The 19,960-nt window shown below is 63.0% G+C and overlaps 3 protein-coding genes across 6 annotated transcripts in view; all 3 read left to right on the forward strand.

The window, feature by feature from the left end:
* The window catches only part of TMEM88B (transmembrane protein 88B), a 7,449-nt gene extending 1,055 nt beyond the window's left edge, over positions 1-6,394 (forward strand). The window contains exons 2-5 of the mRNA XM_012657478.1: positions 118-372; positions 551-731; positions 3,192-3,391; positions 6,263-6,394. Of these exons, the coding sequence (XP_012512932.1) occupies positions 118-372; positions 551-731; positions 3,192-3,391; positions 6,263-6,394 (768 nt within the window). The remainder of the gene's footprint in view (positions 1-117; positions 373-550; positions 732-3,191; positions 3,392-6,262) is intronic.
* Positions 6,395-7,223: 829 nt separating this feature from the next.
* On the forward strand, positions 7,224-11,337 carry VWA1 (von Willebrand factor A domain containing 1; the record flags this gene model as incomplete). The annotated part of the gene is made up of 3 exons (XM_012657479.1): positions 7,224-7,381; positions 8,481-9,038; positions 10,709-11,337. Coding segments are annotated over exons 1-3 (1,260 nt in total), but the record flags the coding sequence as incomplete, so codon positions are not given.
* A 6,975-nt stretch (positions 11,338-18,312) lies between these two features.
* LOC105820944 (ATPase family AAA domain-containing protein 3) overlaps positions 18,313-19,960 on the forward strand; it is a 20,160-nt gene continuing 18,512 nt past the window's right edge. For all 4 annotated transcript variants that reach the window (XR_001138031.1, XR_001138032.1, XM_012657535.1 and 1 more), the window contains exon 1: positions 18,313-18,629. Coding sequence is in view for 2 of the 4 variants with exons in the window: in XM_012657535.1 (XP_012512989.1) it covers positions 18,425-18,629 (205 nt within the window). In the remaining 2 variants the exon portion in view is untranslated. The remainder of the gene's footprint in view (positions 18,630-19,960) is intronic.

The raw sequence follows: 19,960 nt of genomic DNA on the forward strand, positions 1-19,960 counted from the left end.
GGCCCCTCGCTTCCCCGCCGGCGCCCCCGTCCGGTCCCTCCCCAGGCTGTCCGCCCCCGCCTCGTCCTTCCCCTCCCCGGGGCCCCGGACCCGCCCTGACCGCCCCCCGCTCCCCAGGTCCACCCGGCCCCCGGCCCCCGGTGCCGCGCGCTGCTCTCGGACCGCGGCTCCGCGGCGCTCATCGTATTCGGCTTCCTCTCGCTGCCGCCGCTGCTCGCGCTCGCCTCGGCCGCCCGCGCCCGCCTGGCCCGGCACCTCCGCCCGCCGCTGCCGCCCGCCACCCGGACCCCCGGACTCCGCTGCCACCTGGGCTCCAGCGACCGGGGGCTGGCGAGCCGCCACCCCGACGGGGAGGAGCAGCTCTGCGCCTGGGTGTGACCCCCGAGGCCACTTCAAGGGACACCGTGGCTTCCCAGTCCCGGGAGGCCCCCGAGCTCCCCCGCGACCCCCCACAAAGTGGCCCAGGCCGGGCACGCGCGCAGCGCTCCGATTGGCCGCGAGATGGCACCGGGCTGCTCCGGACCGGGGTCGTCTCTGCCACCCCCCGCAGCCCCCTCCCTGCCGCCGGGCGGAGGTGGCCTCCCACGAGGGACGCAGCGCCGCGCTCCGAGCAAACCGGCCTTCCCGGCTGTGCGCGCCGTGGCCGCGCTGCGCCCCTGCTCCCTCTCCAGGGGCTGCCCTGCGCCCTGCGCCCTGCCAGGTCGCCCCCGGGCCAGCTGGTGCCGGGGCTGGTGAGGCCTAGAGACAGCCGCACTGGGCCAAAAGTCCTTGGCTCCAGAGGCTGGGCGGTGGCCAGAAGCTGCGCGGGGGGCAGGGCTCCCCGGGGCCCTGATGAGCGCTCACCCCGTGCTGGGGTCCCGGCAGGGCTGGGCCTGTAACCAGAGTTCACATTTGGACAGGCACCTGTGTAAAAGCTTGGTTTCCTCTCTGGATAATTTTCGATCTTTGTCTTTGGTGTTCTGTGGCTTCACGACACGTTTCCAGTTGGGGACGTGCTCTCATCGATCCTGTTTGGCACCCCTCGTGCTCCCTGTTTCTGCGGGTCCGTACCTTCTATCAGCTCTGGAAAATGCGCAGCCATCGTCCCTTCCATTTTTCCTGAACCCTCCTCTGTACTTTCACGGCCCTTTCCCCTCCCACGTCACCTCATCTCTGCTTGTGTTTTCGTCCCCTTGACTCTGCGCGCATTCTGGGCAATTTCATCTTCCCTTCCAGCTCAGCGATTCATTCCCTGTGTCTAATCTGCTGATTAACTCATCCAGTTAATTTCATTATATTAATATATCCAAAAGTTATATTTGGCCAGGCACAGTGGCTCTGTAATCCTAGCACTTTGGGAGGCGGAGGATCACTTGAGGAGGATCATTTGAGCCCGGGCGTTCCAGACCCCATCTGTAAAATAAACGAATAAATAGAAAAAGTTAGGCAGGCGTGGTGGCGCGCCCGTAGTCCCAGCTATTTGGGAGGCTGAGGCAGGAGGATCGCTGGAGCCCAGGAGTTTGAGGTTTCACTGAGCTATGAGGATGCCACTGCACTCCATCTGGGTGACAGAGTGAGACTCTGTCTCAAAAATTAAATCAATAAAACATATTTTAATTTTTTCCCAAGTTTATCTGACCATTCTTCATGGTTTCTTGGTGCATGCTCACTTTTCAGATTCCAGTTTCAATTTCTTAAACATTTCATATATAGTTATTTTATATTCTATACCAAGGAATTTCAATTTCTAAGTCTTTGTGGGTTTCAATTTGTTATTTGTTGTTTCCGCTGATTATCACCAATATCATATCATTTCTTTGAATGCTTGGCCATTTTTAATTGTCAGCCCTTATCCGTGAAAACTCTGAGGTCCTAACTGGGGGCTGCTTCCCTCCAGAGACCACTCCCCTTTTCGTGGCACAACCAACCTGGGCCGCTTGAGAGCTCTGGAGGGTCCTGGTTTAGTGCCCCCCCGCGCAGAGCACCCCCTGTTCCCCGATCTCGGGCTGGCCCTCTGTCCCTGTGCGTCCAGGGAATTCTCTGCTTCCCTTCACCATCCTGGTCTCTGCTCACTACTCTGTGTGCTTATTTACTTATTTACGATGTTTGATTTGGGGGAGTCTCGGAAATATTTGCTTTCTCACAAGCCCGGCAGCCTATTAAAAATGTGTGTTCATTGTAATTCATCCAGAATCTCGTTGCAGCTGAAAGGCCTTTCAAAGGATCGAGTGCACCACGTTGCCAGTAGGGCCAAGGCCCAACCTGTGACCACGGTTAGGGCTGGTCTGGTGGCCTTGAGCAGAGTCCAGTGTGTAGCTGGGTCAAGTCCTGCCAAGTCCGGCAGGAGTCTTGGGGGTTTCCAGCCTTCATCTGCGTCCAGCTTTGATACCTTTCCTGGTCAGACAGGAGCTGGGCCAGGGGCCAAGCTGCCAAGGACAGCTTCCCCTGGGCTGGAGCCGCCTTCCTTCCCCCGCTGGCCTGGCTGGGTAGGCTCTGGTCACCACCAGGGATTGAAGATGATGGCTCTCCTGGGAGGCCCCAGAGTCGTCAAAACAACAGCTGGGCCTGGGGGTGGGGAGGCACAGTGGGGAGGTCAGCTGGCTGCAGCAGGGAGTTCTGAGCAAGGCAGCTGCCTCCTCCTCTTGCCTCCTCCTCAGGCAGCCTGTTTTCTAAAGGTGTTCCCAGCTGCCCGGCCCGCCCTGAGGCCCCACAGCCTCCAGCTGGCCCGAGGGAGGTGGAACACCTGTGGGGCTTGTGGGAGATGCACAAAAGGGTGTAGGGATCTGCTTTTAGGGGGGTGATAGAGCAGTGCTGGAGGACAGAGGCCCGGCTGGCCCAAGGGAGGAGGCCAGGCAGGAAGGCAGGAGCCTGGGTGCCAGGAGCCAACCCGGCAGAGAGCCAGAAACAGGCGGGGGCCCTGGATGGCCGGGACCCTCGCTGTTTCCGGGCATCAGCCCTCTTTCACGTGTCTGAAGTGGTCTTCCTCAGTTGCCACCCTCTGGGCAGGTTCCTGGGAAGAGAGAGGGACAGTGGAATGAGGGGAGGCCACAAGGCTTCCCTCCTCAAGGCTTCTGCCCCCCACCTGGACAGGACCCCACAAACCTGTCTCCCACTAAGGAGCCCTGGCCAGAAGCCCCCTTCTTCAGGGCCCAGCCTGGCCGGCCCTATCCTGAGGGTGCCTCTGTCCCCTCCCCCAGTCTGAGGTCCAACAGCACCTCCCCTGCCGCCTCACCACTGGCCCAGGGGCCTGAACTCCTGGGGCGGAGGGGCCACGCTGCTGGTGGGCCTGCTGCAGACCCGCACCTTGGCAACACAGGCCCCTGCCCTGCAGGAGGCAGCCTGGGGCGTGCTCGTGCACACGTGTCCCATCTGCTCCCCATCCCAGATCAGGAGCGTCAGCCCCACCCCACAGGTGAGGACACAGAGCTCTGCTAGGCTCTCACCTGGCCCGAGGTCAGGCGCTCACTCAGGAGGCATTTCCAAGGTGCACCCTCAGGCAGCCAGGAGCAGCTGGCTTGGCCGGCTCTGTCCCCACCCTGGGCATGTGGGCTGTCCATGGGGTGTGGGGCAGGGTCTGAGCCTGGGTGGGTGGGCTGGCTTTGAGAGCTGGGGCCCCTCCTCCTGCCTGGCCCGCCCCACAAGGTGTTGACTCAGGCCTGTCCCCTTCCTGCTTTCTCCTTCCCCATCTAGGCCCGGGGAGTCTCTCAGCTGCCCAGAGGCAGAGAGGCTGCTGGGGAGCCTGCTTGACCCCTACCTGGGGAGGGGGAGGGCATGGTGGCCACCTCTCTTGCACAGAAAGGCATGCCAGCAGAGGGGACCAAAGCTAGGGGCCCACCTCAGGAAGGGGTGCTGTTCAGTCGGCCACGCAGGCTGGAAACCCAGGAACACTCGGGGTGCTTCTCCCTGGCTCCCACCTTGCCCACTAGGCGCTGCCTCTGGCCGCCCAGCCGGGCGTCTCCCCAAGGCCTGGCCTCAGCCCCAGCCCCCACACAGCCTGCCCAGGCAGCACCTCCCTGTGGCCTGGGGCCCCCAGCCTGCTTGGCCCTCTCCGTCTGCCCCCAGGCCCCTTCAGCCCTCACACGCTGCCCCCAGCCCCCAAGTCTTGGCTTTTGCTGTCCCTCTGCCTGGAAGGCTCTTCCTTCCTGTAGCTCCTGCGTTTGGACCCCCGCTGACCCTCCGGTCTCACAGGGTCCCCACTCTGCACAAGGCAAAAGCAGAGGCACATCTTTGCTGGCACGGCCTCTGTCTAGCCCCCTCCTAGCCTGGCAGTGCTGGAGGCTGGGGGCTCTGCCCAGGGCCATGTGTTCCCAGAGTAGAAGCTGGAGTGTGGCCAGGCCCAGCATGCAGAGGACAGGTGGACAAACGCAGGTGGGGTGGCAGCCACCCCATGCACAGGCCACCCACTGGCCAGGCGTCTTTCCTGCCACCCCTAGCTGTTGCTGGCAGAGGGGCTGCTAGCTCTGGGGCCGGAGGGGGAGGCCTGGGCTCCTGGGGAGTGGGACAGGACCCCCAGGCCCAGTCCTCAGACCCTGGCGCGTCCCTGACCCCAATGGGCGGGTGGAGCCTAAAGCTGGGTGGGCTCTGCTGCTCTTGCCACCCCCACCCTGTCACCACCCCGTCCCACTGTCTGTTGTGGGAGGGCCATGGGGCTCCAGCTCACCCCACACCCTGCCCCAGGCCGTGCCGGCTGCCCCCCTGCTTCCTGTTGTTGTGTTCCCATGTGTGCACGAGTACTTGTGTGAGGCACAAACAGCACCGAGAACAGCAGTACACGGCCTGGGGTGGGGGCCCAGGCGCTCTGCCCTCAGCTGGGGTCAAGGGTGGGGTCGGAGGCCTCAGGAGCTGCCCTTTTCCCTGGGGTTGAGCATGACCACAGCCAGCCCAGGGACAAAAGGCCCTTCTTCTCTGCAGAAGCCTGGATCAGGCGGAGGAGGGAGCATTCCGGGTGGGGGCAGGGCGGTGTCCGGCTGGGAGCAGTGTCCCCGGGTTTCCCAGAACCCCCTCCACCTGCCTGCAGAGACAGGCAGTGCAGGCCAGCTCCGGGAAGTGAGGCGCAGGGACTCCCCAGACCTGGGCCAAGGCTGTGGGGGTGCTGCTTCCTCCTCTAGGGCCCCCAGCACAGCAGGACCAGGCAGGGACTGTGCTGGGGGTCAGAGGGCTGGGGGCCAGGATCCCACCGTGATCCGGCCTGGCCTGTCCTTGCTCTGGGGACAGCTCTGCCCCCTTCCCCTGGGCCCATCTGCCTTCAGAGGAGGCTTCCGGACCATTATATTTGTGCTTCCTCTGGCGTCTGCCTCAAGCCCAGCCCTGGCCCTGACCACGGCACCTCTGGCTGACCCCGTGCTCCCTGGGATCCTCTGCCTACCCACGTCTCTCCTCCCAGGTTGGGGGCGCAGCGGGGAGAAAGAGTCTTGCCTGATGCTGGGGCAGGGGCCAAGATGGGCGGAACAGCAGAGGAGGGGGAGGGTCTGGAGGGAGCAGCAGGAGGGACCCAGCTCCAGAGCAGAGCAGGTGGCCAGGCCAGGGCTGGGTGGAGGCTGGGCCTCCCGTGGCTCCTTCTCCCGATGGCAGAGCTGGAGGGAGGAGGGTGGCTGCTTCCTCGAGGGCCTGAGTCACAGCCAAGAAGACCCGCTCACTTTTTCCAGAAGTGACGGAAACTTCCCCTCAGCCCAGGGCCAGGGGAAGGGAGGCGTGACTGGGCCGCCCGCGGGGCAGAATGGGGGCGCTGGCTGTGAGCAGCTGTCTCCCCTGTGGCCCAGCTGCCTGGGCTGTTTACCTGGTCAGCTGCCCAGTGCGCCCCAGGGCCCCCCAGCTGCGTCCCCCCCCACCGTGCCCCTCCCCACAGCAGCCCTGCTGTGCTGGGGGCCGGGCAGTGAGGCCCCTCTGAGTGGCACACCTTGGACGTTGGGGGCCCATGCCTGTGCTCCCCCAACCCGGCCAGGCGGTTTCTGGTCCCAGCCGAGGCCTGAGGTCTGTGGAGTGGAGCCAGCACCACCACTGCCAAGATTCCCGGCAAGGGGGGTGGGGGACCCGGCAGGCGGCAGGGACACAGTTCTTGCTTGTTCCTGCCGCCAGCTCCTCAGGCTCAGCCCGGCGCTTCCTTTTTTAGGCAAACTTGAGCTCCAGTCACCCTCGGGGCTCCGCGGTGTCTCACCTGCCAGAAAGGGAGGAAGGAAAACCATTGAGTCCCTCATTCCTCTCTTCAGCATCCTCTGGGAGAGGGCAGGAAGGGAGGGGACATCCTGGCAGACACCCCACCCCTATATGTGTGCCCCACCCCCAGCTTGGAGCGGAGGAGGGGCTGGAAGAGGTGGTGGTTACCCCGAAGTCAACTGCCCTGGGAGCTGAGTGTCCCTCGGGTTACCCCGAGGCCCCCGCCTCTAGTCTGGGCCTAGCCAAGCTCCAGGACCCATGAGCCCTGCTGACTAGTGGCCCCTCTGGGTCTGTCCACAGTCACGGAGTCCGACCTTGGCCTGGGCCCCGGGCCCCAGCCAGGTATGGGAACGGCAGTTGGCCCGTCAAGGTCACACTGGATAGGGCCTGGCCAGCCACTTCCCACTGCCTCCCAGAAGCCCAGCCAAGAAGCTTCCCCTCAGGCTCCTCAGCCTTCCGTCCCCTTCCAAGGCCCTGTCTGTCTCGTTTCTAAGTTCGATCCCCAAGGCCCTTCCAAGCTCTGCTGGTCAGTCCTGCGGCGTGTCCCAGTCTCCCAGACACCTCCCCCTCCTCCCGCCCTGGGCCCGAGGTGAAGCCAGGGCCTGTGCCTTGTTGAGGGTTCTCCTGGGCCTGGCTTCGGGGACATCCAGCAACGCGGGGTCACGGGAAGCGGGGGGCTTGGGGATGATGTAGCCTGGTGACTCCCCGCTGGCTCCCACGGGCTGGGTGGGTGGGAACCTGTGGCCTCCTGTTTCCTTGAGTGCGGGCTTTTGACCGAATCCCAATATTACAGAGCAAAGGGATTTGTTCCGTGAAGTTTGGATCGGTGGAGGGGCCGCACTCCGGCATCTGGAGGCCACACGAGGCGGTGGGGCCACAGGTCCCAGCCCTGCCCCAGAGCCACAGCCGGGGAAAAAGGGAATTGGAGTGCCAGCGTGTGCACGCCCACGGCGCGTGCCTCGGTCGTGTCTGCGCCGCCGCTGCGTGTCCCTGCGCGTCCGGTTCCGCCCGCGTGTGCGCCCCGCCGTCTGCGCGCGGGAGAGTGCGGGCGGCCGGGGGGCGGGGCCTCCAGGGCGGGGCCTCTCGGGGGCGGGGCCGGCCGCGCGGCGACGCGCCCCGCAGCCCAGGAGCCAGCGAGCGGCGAGCGGCCGAGCGCGCCTTGTCCCGTCGCGCGCGATGCTCCCCTGGACGGCGCTCGGCCTGGCCCTGAGCCTGCGGCTGGCGCTGGCGCGGAGCGGCGCGGAACGCGGTGAGTGCGGCGGGCGGCCGGGCTGGTCCTCCTCTCCGGGCGCCCCCTCTCTGTCCCCGCGGCCGCGGGGCGGGTGGGCGAGGAGGCTGCGGGGGCGGGGGCGCGGGCGGAGCACCCCACCCACCCGCGGCGGGCGCACTCAGGTGCTCCGGCAGGGGCCGCCCCCCACCCAAGGCCGCCGTCTGCCCTCCCGTGGGCATCTCCGCGGGATCGCCGGGCCTGGACGGGAAGAAGCAGATGTCTGTTGGGGGAGGCGGCCCTCGCCTCAGTTTCCCTGCTTTTACAATGGTCCTTAGTAGAGGCAAGGTGGGAAGGTTGGAGTCACCCCACCGCATTAGGGAAACCTCATGGCCGGTCCAGAATGGAAACCCTTGAGCTCCTGCCTGCCTCAGTGGTGGAAGGGCCCATCTGCTTCATCCACCCCCGCGGAGTGCAGGGAGGAAGGGGGAGCCCGAAGAGGGGGCCGGGCAGCCCTCAGGCTGCTGGGGATGTATCCTGCTTTCTGGGTCCAGATGGAGCAGAGGATGGGACCGTGCGGGGTGACATCATCTGTAAGTGGGATCAGACTCCAGCCGGGCCATCTGGGCTGGGGGGGCTGTGTTCAGTGCTCTGCCTCCCCTGTCCCTCCACCTCTGCTCCCCACCCTCCCCTGCCGCTGTGTGCATGCCCAGGGCCAGCGGCCTCACCTGGAGGCCGAGCCGCATGGCTGAACTCAGCCTCAAAGCTGCTTCTCCACAGCAAAGCCTGCAGGGAGCAGCTCCAGGGCTGAGGCCACCCCTGGGGTCTAGGCCAGGCCCCAGGCTCCACCTGCATGCAGGGCTGCTGAGGGAAGGCAGGGAGTCGGGGCTTGGACAGGTCAGCTCTCCTCTACAAATGGGACAAGCCGTAGGTCACGTGGCCAGCATGCAGAGCTGGAACCCAGCGAGAGGATGGGCCTCTTGCTTGGCTCAGAATCCCCTCTCTCCTCTGCACCCAGGACCTTCAGATGAGGGCAAGATCCTGCTTAAGGAAAACACAGGCCCTCAAGGGCTCTGCCCAGGGCGTGGGGCTGTCTGGGGGCACCCACCACCTGGGGCTGAACACCCATCCTTTTCCTCAGGTCCCCCAGCATCAGCCCCCCAGGGAGATCTGCTGTTCCTGCTGGACAGCTCAGCCAGTGTGTCTCACTACGAGTTCTCCCGGGTTCGGGAGTTTGTGGGGCAGCTGGTGGCTCCAATGCCCCTGGGCCCTGAGGCCCTTCGTGCCAGTTTGGTGCATGTGAGCAGCCAGCCGTACACCGAGTTCCCCTTCGGCCAGTACAGCTCAGGAGAGGCTGTCCAGGATGCCATACGCACTGCGGCCCAGCGCATGGGTGACACCAACACCGGCCTGGCACTGGCATATGCCAAGGAGCAGCTGTTTGCTGAAGCAGCAGGTGCCCGGCCAGGGGTGCCCAAGGTGCTAGTGTGGGTGACAGATGGTGGCTCCAGCGACCCCATGGGGCCTCCCATGCAGGAGCTCAAGGACATGGGCGTCACTGTCTTCATCGTCAGCACCGGCCGTGGCAACCTCCTGGAGCTGTCGGCCGCCGCCTCAGCCCCTGCTGAGAAGCACCTGCACTTTGTGGACGTGGATGACCTGCACATCATCGTCCAAGAGCTGAGGGGCTCGATTCTCGGTAGGTGGGAGGAGGCAGGCCCCGAGGCGATCCCTAGCTGGGAGCTGCAGGAGAGGCTGGGTTGAGCCTTCAGGAGGAACTCTGTACCCAAAGTGGTGGCCAGGGCAATGGGGACTGTGATACCCCCAAGGGGGAAGTGGGAGGTAAGTGACACAGAGCTTCTCTGTGTACTGTCCAGAGACACTCCAGGTAGGCACCCTGCTACCTGGGCTGTGGAGAGGCAGAGGGGCAGGCTCCCTGCTGATGGGCCCAGCCTAGGCCTGGAGGCCCCATGGAGTGGCTGAGGGACTGAGGGGCCACAGCTGGTGGGATGTGGCTAAGTGGGGAGGATGGGCAAAGAGTCCAAGACAAGGAACTCTGCTGAGGGGTAGCATGTGGTGCTGTGCATGTCCGGGACCTACTGCCTCACCTGGCCCAGCATACCTGGAGCGGGACAGCCAGGAGGTCAGGGACTGTCTCCCACAGAGCACAGAGCAAGAGGGTCTGAGCTGGTTTGCACTCAGGCCCCTCTGGGGATTGCCTGGCGGGAGGCTGGACCAGGGAAGGCCTGCTGCAGGGGCTGAGCAGCACCCACTGGCTTTTCTCTGGACTCCCCTGCCCCAGCTAAGCCCGAAGGGAGAGGGGCCTGGTCACTGACTCGACTGCCTGCTGTAGCCACTGAAAAATGCCACCAGCCCCAGGGTTCTTACCAAGACTCTGCCTGTGGGTTCAGCATCCCCCCTGAACCTGAAGGGGTTGGACTGTGGGCTAGAGAGGGTGGAGGGTGCTCCCCAAGATTCCCCAGGGACACGTGACTCCTAACAACCCCTGGGTCAGCCAAGGCAGCTGAGTCTGGAGGGGACAGAGGAGAAAAGGCTGCCTTAAGCAGCTGGACAGGAAAAACCTGAGGCTGTAGGGCAGAGGAGCCAGGCAGTGGGGGCTAGGCCATGGGAAGGGGCCAGGGCCTGTGGGGGATGGGCCATAGGAAGGGGCCAGGGCCTGTGGGGGATGGGCAGGAAAGTGACCCAGGCACCAAGCACTTAGGGAGGAAGTGTCAGGATCCCGACAGGTTTAACTCTGCCTGACAATTATAAGCCTTAGTCAGATGGCCATGTGGTGCTTCGTGTCTCAGGCTCAGGGGTTCCACCGTGGAGTCCCCCACCCCACACTCTTCTGGGGACTCAGGAAGGCAGCACCTCCTGAACCCCAGGTCCAGCTGCACCTGAAGCTGTGGCACCTCCCTTTCCCCCCAGGGCCTCCCCCTGTGGTCTCCGGTCTGCTGGCTGCAGCCTGGGAGAGCCTACTGACCCTAGACTCTGTGCTGACCACTCAGGCTGGGGGCTGGTCCTCTGTTCTCAGATACCACTGTGGGCCCTGCCACCTTTGAGAGACCTCTCTCCAGGCCACTGGTCTGGGTGGGGGGTAGCCACTATACCTGCCCCTCCACAAGACTTGATTTGGGGCTGAGGGAGGTAGGGAAGCTCCTGATAGGGCCTCAGTGGGGGGCTGCACCCTGCACCTCTGTCCCCCACCCCCACCATTTTGCATATCATTAGCATCTGCTGGCCTGGTGGCCCCCACCTGTCCTACAAGGGCCTCCCTTGTCAGGAGCTTCCCTGGACCAGGCAGGGCCCCAACCTCGGGCAGAGGAGGGGCTGACCTGAGTACCCTGACCCCCACACCACCCGCAGACGCCATGCAGACGCAGCAGCTCCGGGCCTCCGAGGTCACGTCCAGCGGCTTCCGCCTGGCCTGGCCACCCCTGCTGACCACCGACTCTGGCTACTATGTGCTGGAGCTGGTGCCCAGGGCCGGGCCCGGGACCCCGAGACGCCAGCAGCTGCCGGGCAACGCTACGGAATGGACCTGGGTGGGCCTCGACCCCGACACTGACTACGACGTGGCGCTGGTGCCCGAGTCCAACGTGCACCTCGTGATGCCCCAGCACCTGCGAGTGCGCACGCGGCCGGCCGAGCCGCCCGCCTCTGCCTTCCCGGCGCCCCCCGCCCCCGAGGAGGAGGAGGCCGGGCCGGCGCGCATCGTCATCTCGCACGCCCGGCCGCGCAGCCTGCGCGTGAGCTGGGCCCCGGCGCTGGGCGCGCCCGCCGCGCTCGGCTACCACGTGCAGTTCGGGCCGCTGCGGGGCGGCGCGGCGCAGCGCGTGGACGTGCCCGCGGGCCGCAACAGCACCACGCTGCAGGGCCTGGCGCCGGGCACCGCCTACCTGGTGACGGTGACGGCCGCCTTCCGCTCCGGCCGCGAGAGCGCGCTGTCGGCCAAGGCCTGCACGCCCGACGGCCCGCGCCCCCGCGCGCCTCGACCCCCGCCGCCCGCCGCCCCGGCCCGGGGGCCGTGAGCCTTGCGCGCCCGCGTCGCCGAGGGGGCCGGAGCCGAAGCCAAAGTTTTGCCCGGGGGACGGGGTGCTGGCCCGTCCTTTGCCCCACGGGGTCTCCGCGGGGCCGCCCAGTCCTCTCCCTGCCGCAGGCTGCAGCGGCGCGTGCGGTGACCACCCTCTCCCCTCCCCCCCGGAGCCGGACACCGGTGTGGGACTTTGGGCAGGATTAGCCGGGAGATGGACAGGGAGGCTGGCCGCCAGACCTCCCTCTGTGTGAAAGGCCGTGCCCTCTCTTCTGGTGGCATGGGCTGGAGGGAGCTTGGTCCACCTGGCCACCCTAAGCCCCCAGGGCCACTCAGATCCTGGATATTGGTGGAAAGGGACAGGGCAGGTCCCCAAAGGCTGCCTGAGGGAAAGGAAGGGCAGAGAGGGATGCCAAGAGGTGGAGGTGTTGCCAGGTGGTCTTCACCAGGACACCTGCTGCCCTGGAGGGCAGTGCCTGTCCAGGACTGTGGCCCTGCCTTCCTGCTCAGGACCCCAGCTAGGCCAGGCTGGCAGCCACTGGGACTCAGAGGGTGCCTTCAGGAGGAGAAGCGGGACTAGAGCCTGGAAATGAGGACCTTGAGGACAGGAGAGTCCCACACACTGACGGGCCCTCAGGCCAGCACTCTTCTGCCTGGGGGACAGAGGGAGCAGGGACAAGTTTCCCCAGGGTGGGTTCCCCCATGGCTCTGCAGCGTCTGACACCAAGGGCTACCTCCTGGCACCACTCATCCTGGGCAGTCAGACAGGTTGCCAACGGCAGGGTGCCTGGATGTCCCCAGCCCCTACGTGCTTCCAGAATTGCCTGCATCACTCAACACTCACGTCACCTCTCTTCCCCACTAACGTCCCAGACTTTAAAATTCAGTAAACCAGATGTAAAGTAGCCTGCAGTCTCATTAGAATGCTTTACTCCTTCCAGAACACGCCAGCTGTGGGCAGGGCAGCTTGTAAAAGGTCCCCTATGCTTCAGGACCCCTGGTGTGTCTGGGGAGGGGAGGGGTAGGCTGGCCCTCTGGCACCCGGACACAGACCACCGGGACTGTGTGGTCCCTGTGTGCACCTTCAGAGGCTGGGCCCCATTTCCGGGGGCCGGGACCCCGCAGCCTGGACTGGGGTAGGGTACTGGGATGCAGAGGACAGGACGCCGGGCTCTCCCTGCAGGGACGTGCCCACCACAGGCTTGGGCTTACGCGGGTGCCCTCTGCTGGCAAAGCCACGCCCTGCGGTCCCTTGCCAGGGCCCTTTGCTAATGGGAAACTGCTCTCAACCTGAGGAACTGCAGGGTTGGGGTCCAACTTGGTGTTCTTAGTCTGCCTGCTTGGGCAGGTGTGCAGGGCAGGCCTTGCCTGCCGCCGTCTCCCAAGAACCTGATCTGGGCATCACACAGCCCCAGCTGGAGCCCAAGGCTGCACTGCCCACCGGTGGGTGTGTTCGGCGTGGAGGGCCGGCTGCGCGGGGCTCACAGCCCAGGATTTGTCCTTGTGTGTGAGGATGGCACGAGACACAAGGACATCCACCTTGCCTGTGTGAGCAGGGGTATGGGGGCCATTGCGTGCTCACGCCCGCACCGCTGGTCAGCTAACCCTAACCCTAGCCCTCTCTGTGCAGCCCTGGCCCCCACCTGTTCTCCAGGGTGGCTGCAGGTTTGAACCTGTTGGCACCTTGAGAAGAAGGTCCCCCTTCCACACTGAGCCCAGGCCCAGCTCGCAGAGCGGCAGCCGAGTGCCAGGGCGTCTCCTAACTGTCATGGTGCCTCCCTTGGATGGCTCCAGCTCACAAGAAGCTGTGATGAGCTCCTCGCCCAAAACGCACCTACAGTCCTGAGCGAGCAGAGCAGGTCCCACAGGCCAAAACTCTGCTCTGCCCAGCCCTGTCTGGCAGAGGGACCTTTCTGGACGCTGAGGCCCAGAGCCGGCTATTTGGTGCCGGCAGGAGGTGAGGGGGCCCCCACTGCCGTCTCCATGCCAAGGGAGGCCTCTTTCAGAAGCCCTCGTCTCGGAAGTGCTGACCCGCTGACCCCTCACTGTCCCGGGCGGTTTTTATTTTTTATTTAATTGATTTATTTAGAGACTGAGTCTCACTCTGTCACCTGGACTAGAGTGCCGTGGTGTCAGCCTAGCTCACAGCAACCTCAAACTCCTGGGCTCCAGCGATCCTCCTGCTTCAGCCTCCCGAGTAGCTGGGACTACAGGCACGCGCCACCATGCTTGGCTCAGGCGTTTTTTAAGAATTCTTTGAATCTGGATCATGTCTCCGAGCAGCGCTGGCCCTGGGAGTAGCCTCTGGAAAAGTTCTGTCTTGGTCTCCCTGTGAGCTGGCTGTCCCCTGCCCCCGCTCCCCTGGCACGCTCCTGCCCTGGCTTGGTCCACTCTGGGTCCAGGACACTGCGCAGAGGCTGACGTCTGCCAGGATTTAAACATGCGCCAAGGCCACAGTGAGTTTGTTGACACGTATCTGAAAATCAGAAAGGGCGATGGTTGCTTCTGGGTGAGACAAGAAAAGAAGCAAGGTTGTGACCCATGTGGCAGGTGTCCAGGAGGCCAGGGTGGGCAGGGCTGGGAGGAGCCCCTGAGGGAGACTGCAGCAGGCTCAAGGGCAGCCCTCGGGCCTGTGCCGGTTTCTGCCCTCTGCCAGGCAGCGTGGCTGGTCCTGCCCCAGATTTGAAGAGGGCACCCCTGGGGATTCGCCAAGGCTGCACGTCAGACTGCTCCGTGAGACACTACTTCACCGGGCAGCCTGGTGCTTGTCCACTGGCAGGAGGGCCTCGGGGGGCTGAAATTCGTGCCCACCCCCCCGGACAGAGTAACTGCCCTCCCAGGGCCCCAAGCCCTTGGGACAGAGCTGTCTGTGGGAGCTGGAGGGCAGGAGAGGGTCTGCAGTCCCGATCTCCAGGAAGTGGGGTGTCCAAGAGTGAGCCCTGCAGCTGGGACCACCAGTGAGACTCTAGTTACCTCCCTTGGGTGCAAGCTGTTTCCATAGTGACAGTAATAAACGGTGGGAAATCCTGGAAGTGCAGCCCCATGTGACAGCCTTCTGCTGGCAAGAGGGGACGATTTAGGAAAATTGGAGCTAAAGTGCAATAGCTGTGTGTCTCTCGCTTTTTTTTCTGGGATGAAAAATATTCTTCCAACATTCAATTTTATAAAAAGCTAGTAGAAGTCATATCTCCTCCTGGAGATGAGTGTAGGGAGGGGGGGATGCCAGGGAGACCCCTGGGGGCTTCAGTGGACAGATGAGGGGTGGACCCAGCCCTAGGCAAGGGCTCTAGAGCTGCTCTTCTGGGGGGCGGGGATGGGGAGGTGATGGCTACAGTCTCCTGGGCGGGGGCGGGAGAGGCAACCTCTGATCTCTGACCCCTGCCACCGTGCCCACCTTTCAGAGATGCAGATGAACTTGCCTTGACGAATTATACCCTGTGTGCCACACAGTTTGAGCTTTTGAAGAAAGAAAGATGCCCCTTGTCCCTGCCAGGTGTAGGGACAAGCAGAGGCAGGGTGGAGGGTAGCTGGCAGCCTGCCTGTGCCTGCAGCAAGAGGGAACCACAGGCCGTGGGACGGGAGGCCACACTCTGCCACAGCACACGTGGGGTGCACAGTGCTGCTGCTGGGAAGGGGTGGGAGCCATGAGCATCCCTACTCACCAGGTGGCCTGGGGCCTTCACCTCCTGCCCACCCCCACTGCCTCTTCTGCTCCAAGCCAGCTCCCCACATAGGGAGGTGTCCCAGCCACGGTAGGCAACTCCTTCTCACAGCCCCTCCCAGACTGTCCATGGGACATGAAGGCACCGTCACGGCCATGGCTTTGAGGAGATCTGCTCCCAGACCATGCAGCTGGCTCTGCTTTTCTCCAGGGAAGGCAGAGTTCCCACTTCAGCCCTGCAAAGGGTGGGCCAGTACTCATAGTGTCACCTGACCCCCAAGGGGCAGGGCAGCTGAGTACCTGTCTTAAGGCCACCCATGACCCCACATGACTTGGAAGTGTGCACGTCTACAGAGTTAACTTCAGAGCCTCTGGTGGGGACATACTGGCCATAATGGCCCTTCTACAGGTGGGTCTGCAGGTCCGGCTAGGCAGAGGGGCTGCTTTGGGGGCAGAGGACAGTATGCAGGGTTGCCACGAGTAGGCAACTGCTCACCTAAACGCAGCACCAAACAAGAAGACAAGCTGCACAGCTTCGGGGGAAGCCTGGAGGGGCCAACGAGCTCTGGGCTCAGTCCTTAGTTGCTCTACAGTCCTGGACCCAGCACTGCTATGTTTATTGCCTCATGGTGACCACTGTGCCTTGGGGAGGAGCTGTCAGGGGCTGGCCAGTTGTAAAAGCTTGTGGAGAGCTGGGAGCCCTGCTCTGCTGGTCCCCAGCCTGGGGGCCCAGGCTTTGGTGGGCTGAGCTGGGCACCTTTCCTTTCAGCTGGGCTAGGGCCTTCCTGGTGGTGGCAGGAGCGGGATGCACATGCCGATGGGCTGGCACAACTGGGAGTGAGACCAGAGCCAGGGGTCCTGTGGAAGCTGGAGAGAAAGAACGGGAGAGGGGCTGGCCCCTTACTCCTGAAGGCTGGCACCTCTAGGCGAGTGAGTGACGAGTGAGACTGCAGAGTGACGTGGGGGCATGAGCTGCTCGCAGTGTCAGAGGACAAACTTCTGCATGGGCATGTTCAGTGCGGGGAAGCCCTGGGGCTGGGTCACCGGGCCAGGGGCCACACTGGAGGGCTACAGGTCTGGCATGCTGTGCAGCTCCCCAGAGGTCACCGAAGTGGAAGACTCAGAAACCACACTTGTTCCCTGAATTCTGGGAGCAAAGTGCTCCACCCACCACTTGGGTGGGGCCTGCTCTGGGACTCAGGCCCCTGCTCCTGCTGGCCTAGGATCCCAGGGGCAGCTGTGTCTCCCCCAGCCCCCGCCCATCTTGGCTCAAGGCTGGAGGCCAGGCTGTGCACTTGCACCTTTAACCTCTGCAGTCTCTCCTCCAGGTCCTCAGTGCTGGAGGGGAAGCGGCCAGGGGAATCCCAGCAGTGAAACAGCACAGCGCAAGCAGCAGAGAACTTCATATTTGTCGATTAAATGTAGACAGCACCATTCTCATTCCCTTTCATTGGCTCAGTATCTTTAAGAAGTGTGTATTTGTCCTCCTGAATGGCTTCCAGTCTAAGGTTGAAGTAACAAACACGAGTGAATGGGACCTTTGCAAGCTCATCAGAGTGGGCAGTGTGCAGCGGCACTGTTTGGAGGGAGGGGGTTTACTTCTGCTCTCAATGTCTCTTTAAAGCAATTGCATAAATCTTAAGCCAGCATATTTTCTGCTTTTTAAATTAAGGCTAGTTATATGAAACCGGCTATTTAAAATGCAGAAATTTATAAAACACACCAGCTAGCGGGTGCAGTGGCTCATGCCTGTAATCCTAGCACTCTGGGAGGCCAAGGCGGGTGGATCACTCAAGGTCAGGAGTTCGAGACCAGCCCGAGCAAGAGCGAGACTCTGTCTCTACCAAAAAATAGAAAGAAATGATCTAGACAACTAAAAATATATATAGAGAGAAAAAATTAGCCAGGCATGGTGGCGCATGCCTGTAGTCCCAGCTACTCGGGAGGCTGAGGCAGAAGGATCGCTTGAGCCCAGGAGTCTGAGGTTGCTGTGAGCTAGGCTGACGCCATGGCACTCACTCTAGCCAGGGCAACAAAACGAGACTGTCTCAAAAAAAAAAAAAAAACAAAACAATAACATTAAATTTAATTTAAAAAGACAGACGCTTGCCAAATGCCTGCCTGGGATGGAGCTGGAGGCGGGCATGTGGCTGCTGCGGAAGAGGTCCTCAGTCTCCCTCTCATGGCCTCTTCTTTGCCCATCCAAGCCCTGCGGGGTGCTGTGGGCAGTACGCTTTGCAGCTAGTCCATAAAAACCTTGATGGCGGCCACTGGGGGCGTCTGGCTATCGCTGGGAAAGTCATTTGGCTTTTCTCTTTGCGTAGAGAGGGAAAAAATCACGAAATTATCTTAGAATTTCACATTTTTTCCTGTTTTTATTGCTACTTACGATTGTTTTCAATCTAGCGGGAAAAGTCATCGCATATACCTCTGTAAACTCAACCAGTTCCATCAAGGAAAGAACCAAGGGGCAACTGGAAGCCTGGGACCAAGAGCCACTCTGGATGCTGTGGTTCCGGATCGACGCCTGGCCCTGGCCCTGTGCCCCTGCGGCAGGACAGCGGCCACCAAGGCGGAGCTCTCGCCGGCGAGCGACCAGAGCCGGGCCCTCTGGCCTAAGGGGCTCCTCCGCGGGGCCTTGGAGCGCGGCGGCCCCGCTTCTCCCAGCCTCGGGGTTGGGGCTCTCGGCCACCGCCCTCTGCGGGCCAAACGGGGTCACGCAGCCACGCACCGCGGAGGTTTGCGGCGACACCGAAGGGGAAGATGGGGAACGCCGGTCCTCCAGCGCGTCCCACCGAACCACGGTCGCATGGAGGGCCTACTGTATGCGCCGGGCTCAGAGATCCAGCGAGCGCAGCCTCCGTCCTCCAGGGTGGCTCCCGGGGTCGCCGAGCCCCCACGCCGGCCCTGGCTCGGGTGAGGCTCGTCCAGGATTCTCCGCGGCCGCGCCCAGGAGAGCTCCCAGGGCACCCGCCCCCTAGGCCGCCGAACCTGCGCTCCACAGGCGCCATAGCAACGGGATCCAGTGTTCCTGCTGAGCGGAACTGACGTAACCAGGCCGCACACACGCCCACGCCAGTAATTTTGTCCCTGCTTGGCTCCCGTAAACAGGCGCTTCGTCCCGCCTCCGCGAGCTCGCTCGGGCAATCGCGGCGCCGACGCCGATGGCGACACGATCCTCTCTGCCAATCCGAGGGCTGCGTGCCGCGTGGCCAGTCCGAGGCCTGAGGGCCGCGTGTCCCTAGCGCGCTTCCGTCGCCCCGGAGGCGGGTATGTGTCGCGCCTGCGCAGTGTCTTTGCCCGGCGCGTGGAGGCTGTTCCGAGCCGCGCGCTAGTTACGTTCGGGTCCGAGTTCCGCGGCTGCGGCGGCGTGCGGCGCTCCCCGGTCATGTCGTGGCTTTTCGGCCTCAACAAGGGCCCCAAGGGCGAAGGCGCGGGGCCGCCGCTGCCCTTGCCGCCCGCGCAGCCCGGAGCCGAGGGCGGCGGGGACCGCGGCGTGGGAGACCGGCCGGCGCCCAAGGACAAATGGAGCAACTTCGACCCGACGGGCCTGGAGCGCGCGGCCAAGGCGGCGCGCGAGCTGGAGCACTCGCGTGAGTGCGGGCCGGGCGGGGTCGGGCGGCCGAGGGGCCCGGGGAGCGGGAGGCTCCGCGGCGGAGCGCCAGAGCCGGGCGCTCGAGGGGCGGTTGACCCCTTGCCCGCCCGAGCAGTCAGGCGATGAAGTGGCTTGGGCAGCTCGACTTCTCGGGTGAGGAGACTGGCCTCCGAGAGTACCCTTGGCCAAAGCCCACTTGCATGCCGGCAGGTCCAGAGTCTATCACCCTTTTACGCGTTCCTAGCTGTCACGAGCACGTGAGGCCCGGAAGCCGGTGCGGAGGTAACTTTCAGAGGTTACAGGCATCGGGTGCTGGGGCTGGACCCTGGATTTCACTGGCTGCCGAGTGCCTGGCGTCCTTCCTCTCTTGCTGCCTCCACGTGGGATGGGCCAGGCGTAGCCAGAACGGTAGATCCGTTTGTTCGGTGGTTGCTAGCAATTTTCTACTTAAGAAGGGAAGCATGTTTGAGTCATTGGTTTTAACAAGAACGTAGCAGATTTGCACTTGTTATCGGAAAATGTGAATGTTTCCATAAGGGGGTCTGTAAAGCCACAGGCCAGACGGCGCTGACCCAGCCTGGTGACTCTCCCTGACCCAGGGCCCTCATGGTGTCAGCGGTGACTGTGCCTTCCTTGGGCTCAGGTGTCTTTCCCCAACCTTCCTTTCTACCTTGGCTTTAAGGATTTGTATCAGTTGTGGTTTAAGGGTTCAGGAGCCTGGAACGTATAAGGTGTTGAGTAAATACTGACTGATGGAATACGGTGGTTCTCACCCTTTTGTTTAAAGCAGGGGCTTCTTTTTTTTCAGAGAGGATGCTGTGAGGAAGCCTTGGTATGAAGCAACTATAAGCAGAGTTTTCCTGTTCAAGACGGGAGAGGTCCTGGCACTTGGGGGAAGGAGTCTCCTCTCCCTCCCCAGGGGCCTACAGGAACGCCCTGGGCAGTGGTCTCTGGCTCTGGTGAGGGACATCCAAAACATTAGGATTTGGGCCCAGGACCAGGCCAACATATTGTTAGCCCTAGCTGGGCTCCTTCTGCCCCCAGGTGTTTTTGGTTGTTTTTTTTTTTTTTTTCTTAAGAGACATAGTTTGGATATGTCGCCCAGGCTGGCCTCGAATTCATGGGTGCAAATGATCCTCCTGCCCCAGCATCCTGAGTAGCTGGGATGACAGACATGTGCCCCTGTGCCTGGTTTGTCCCCGGCTGTTTTAAGCTTGCTAGATAATTTTTTTTTGTTTGTTTTTGAGACAGAGTCTCACTGTGTTGCCCGGGCTAGAGTGCCGTGGCGTCATCCTAGCTCACAGCAACCTCAAACTCCTGGGCTCAAGC

The sequence above is a fragment of the Propithecus coquereli genome, unplaced genomic scaffold (assembly GCF_000956105.1).
Source record: "Propithecus coquereli isolate 6110/MARCELLA unplaced genomic scaffold, Pcoq_1.0 Scaffold544, whole genome shotgun sequence".
NCBI classification, from domain to species: domain Eukaryota; kingdom Metazoa; phylum Chordata; class Mammalia; order Primates; family Indriidae; genus Propithecus; species Propithecus coquereli.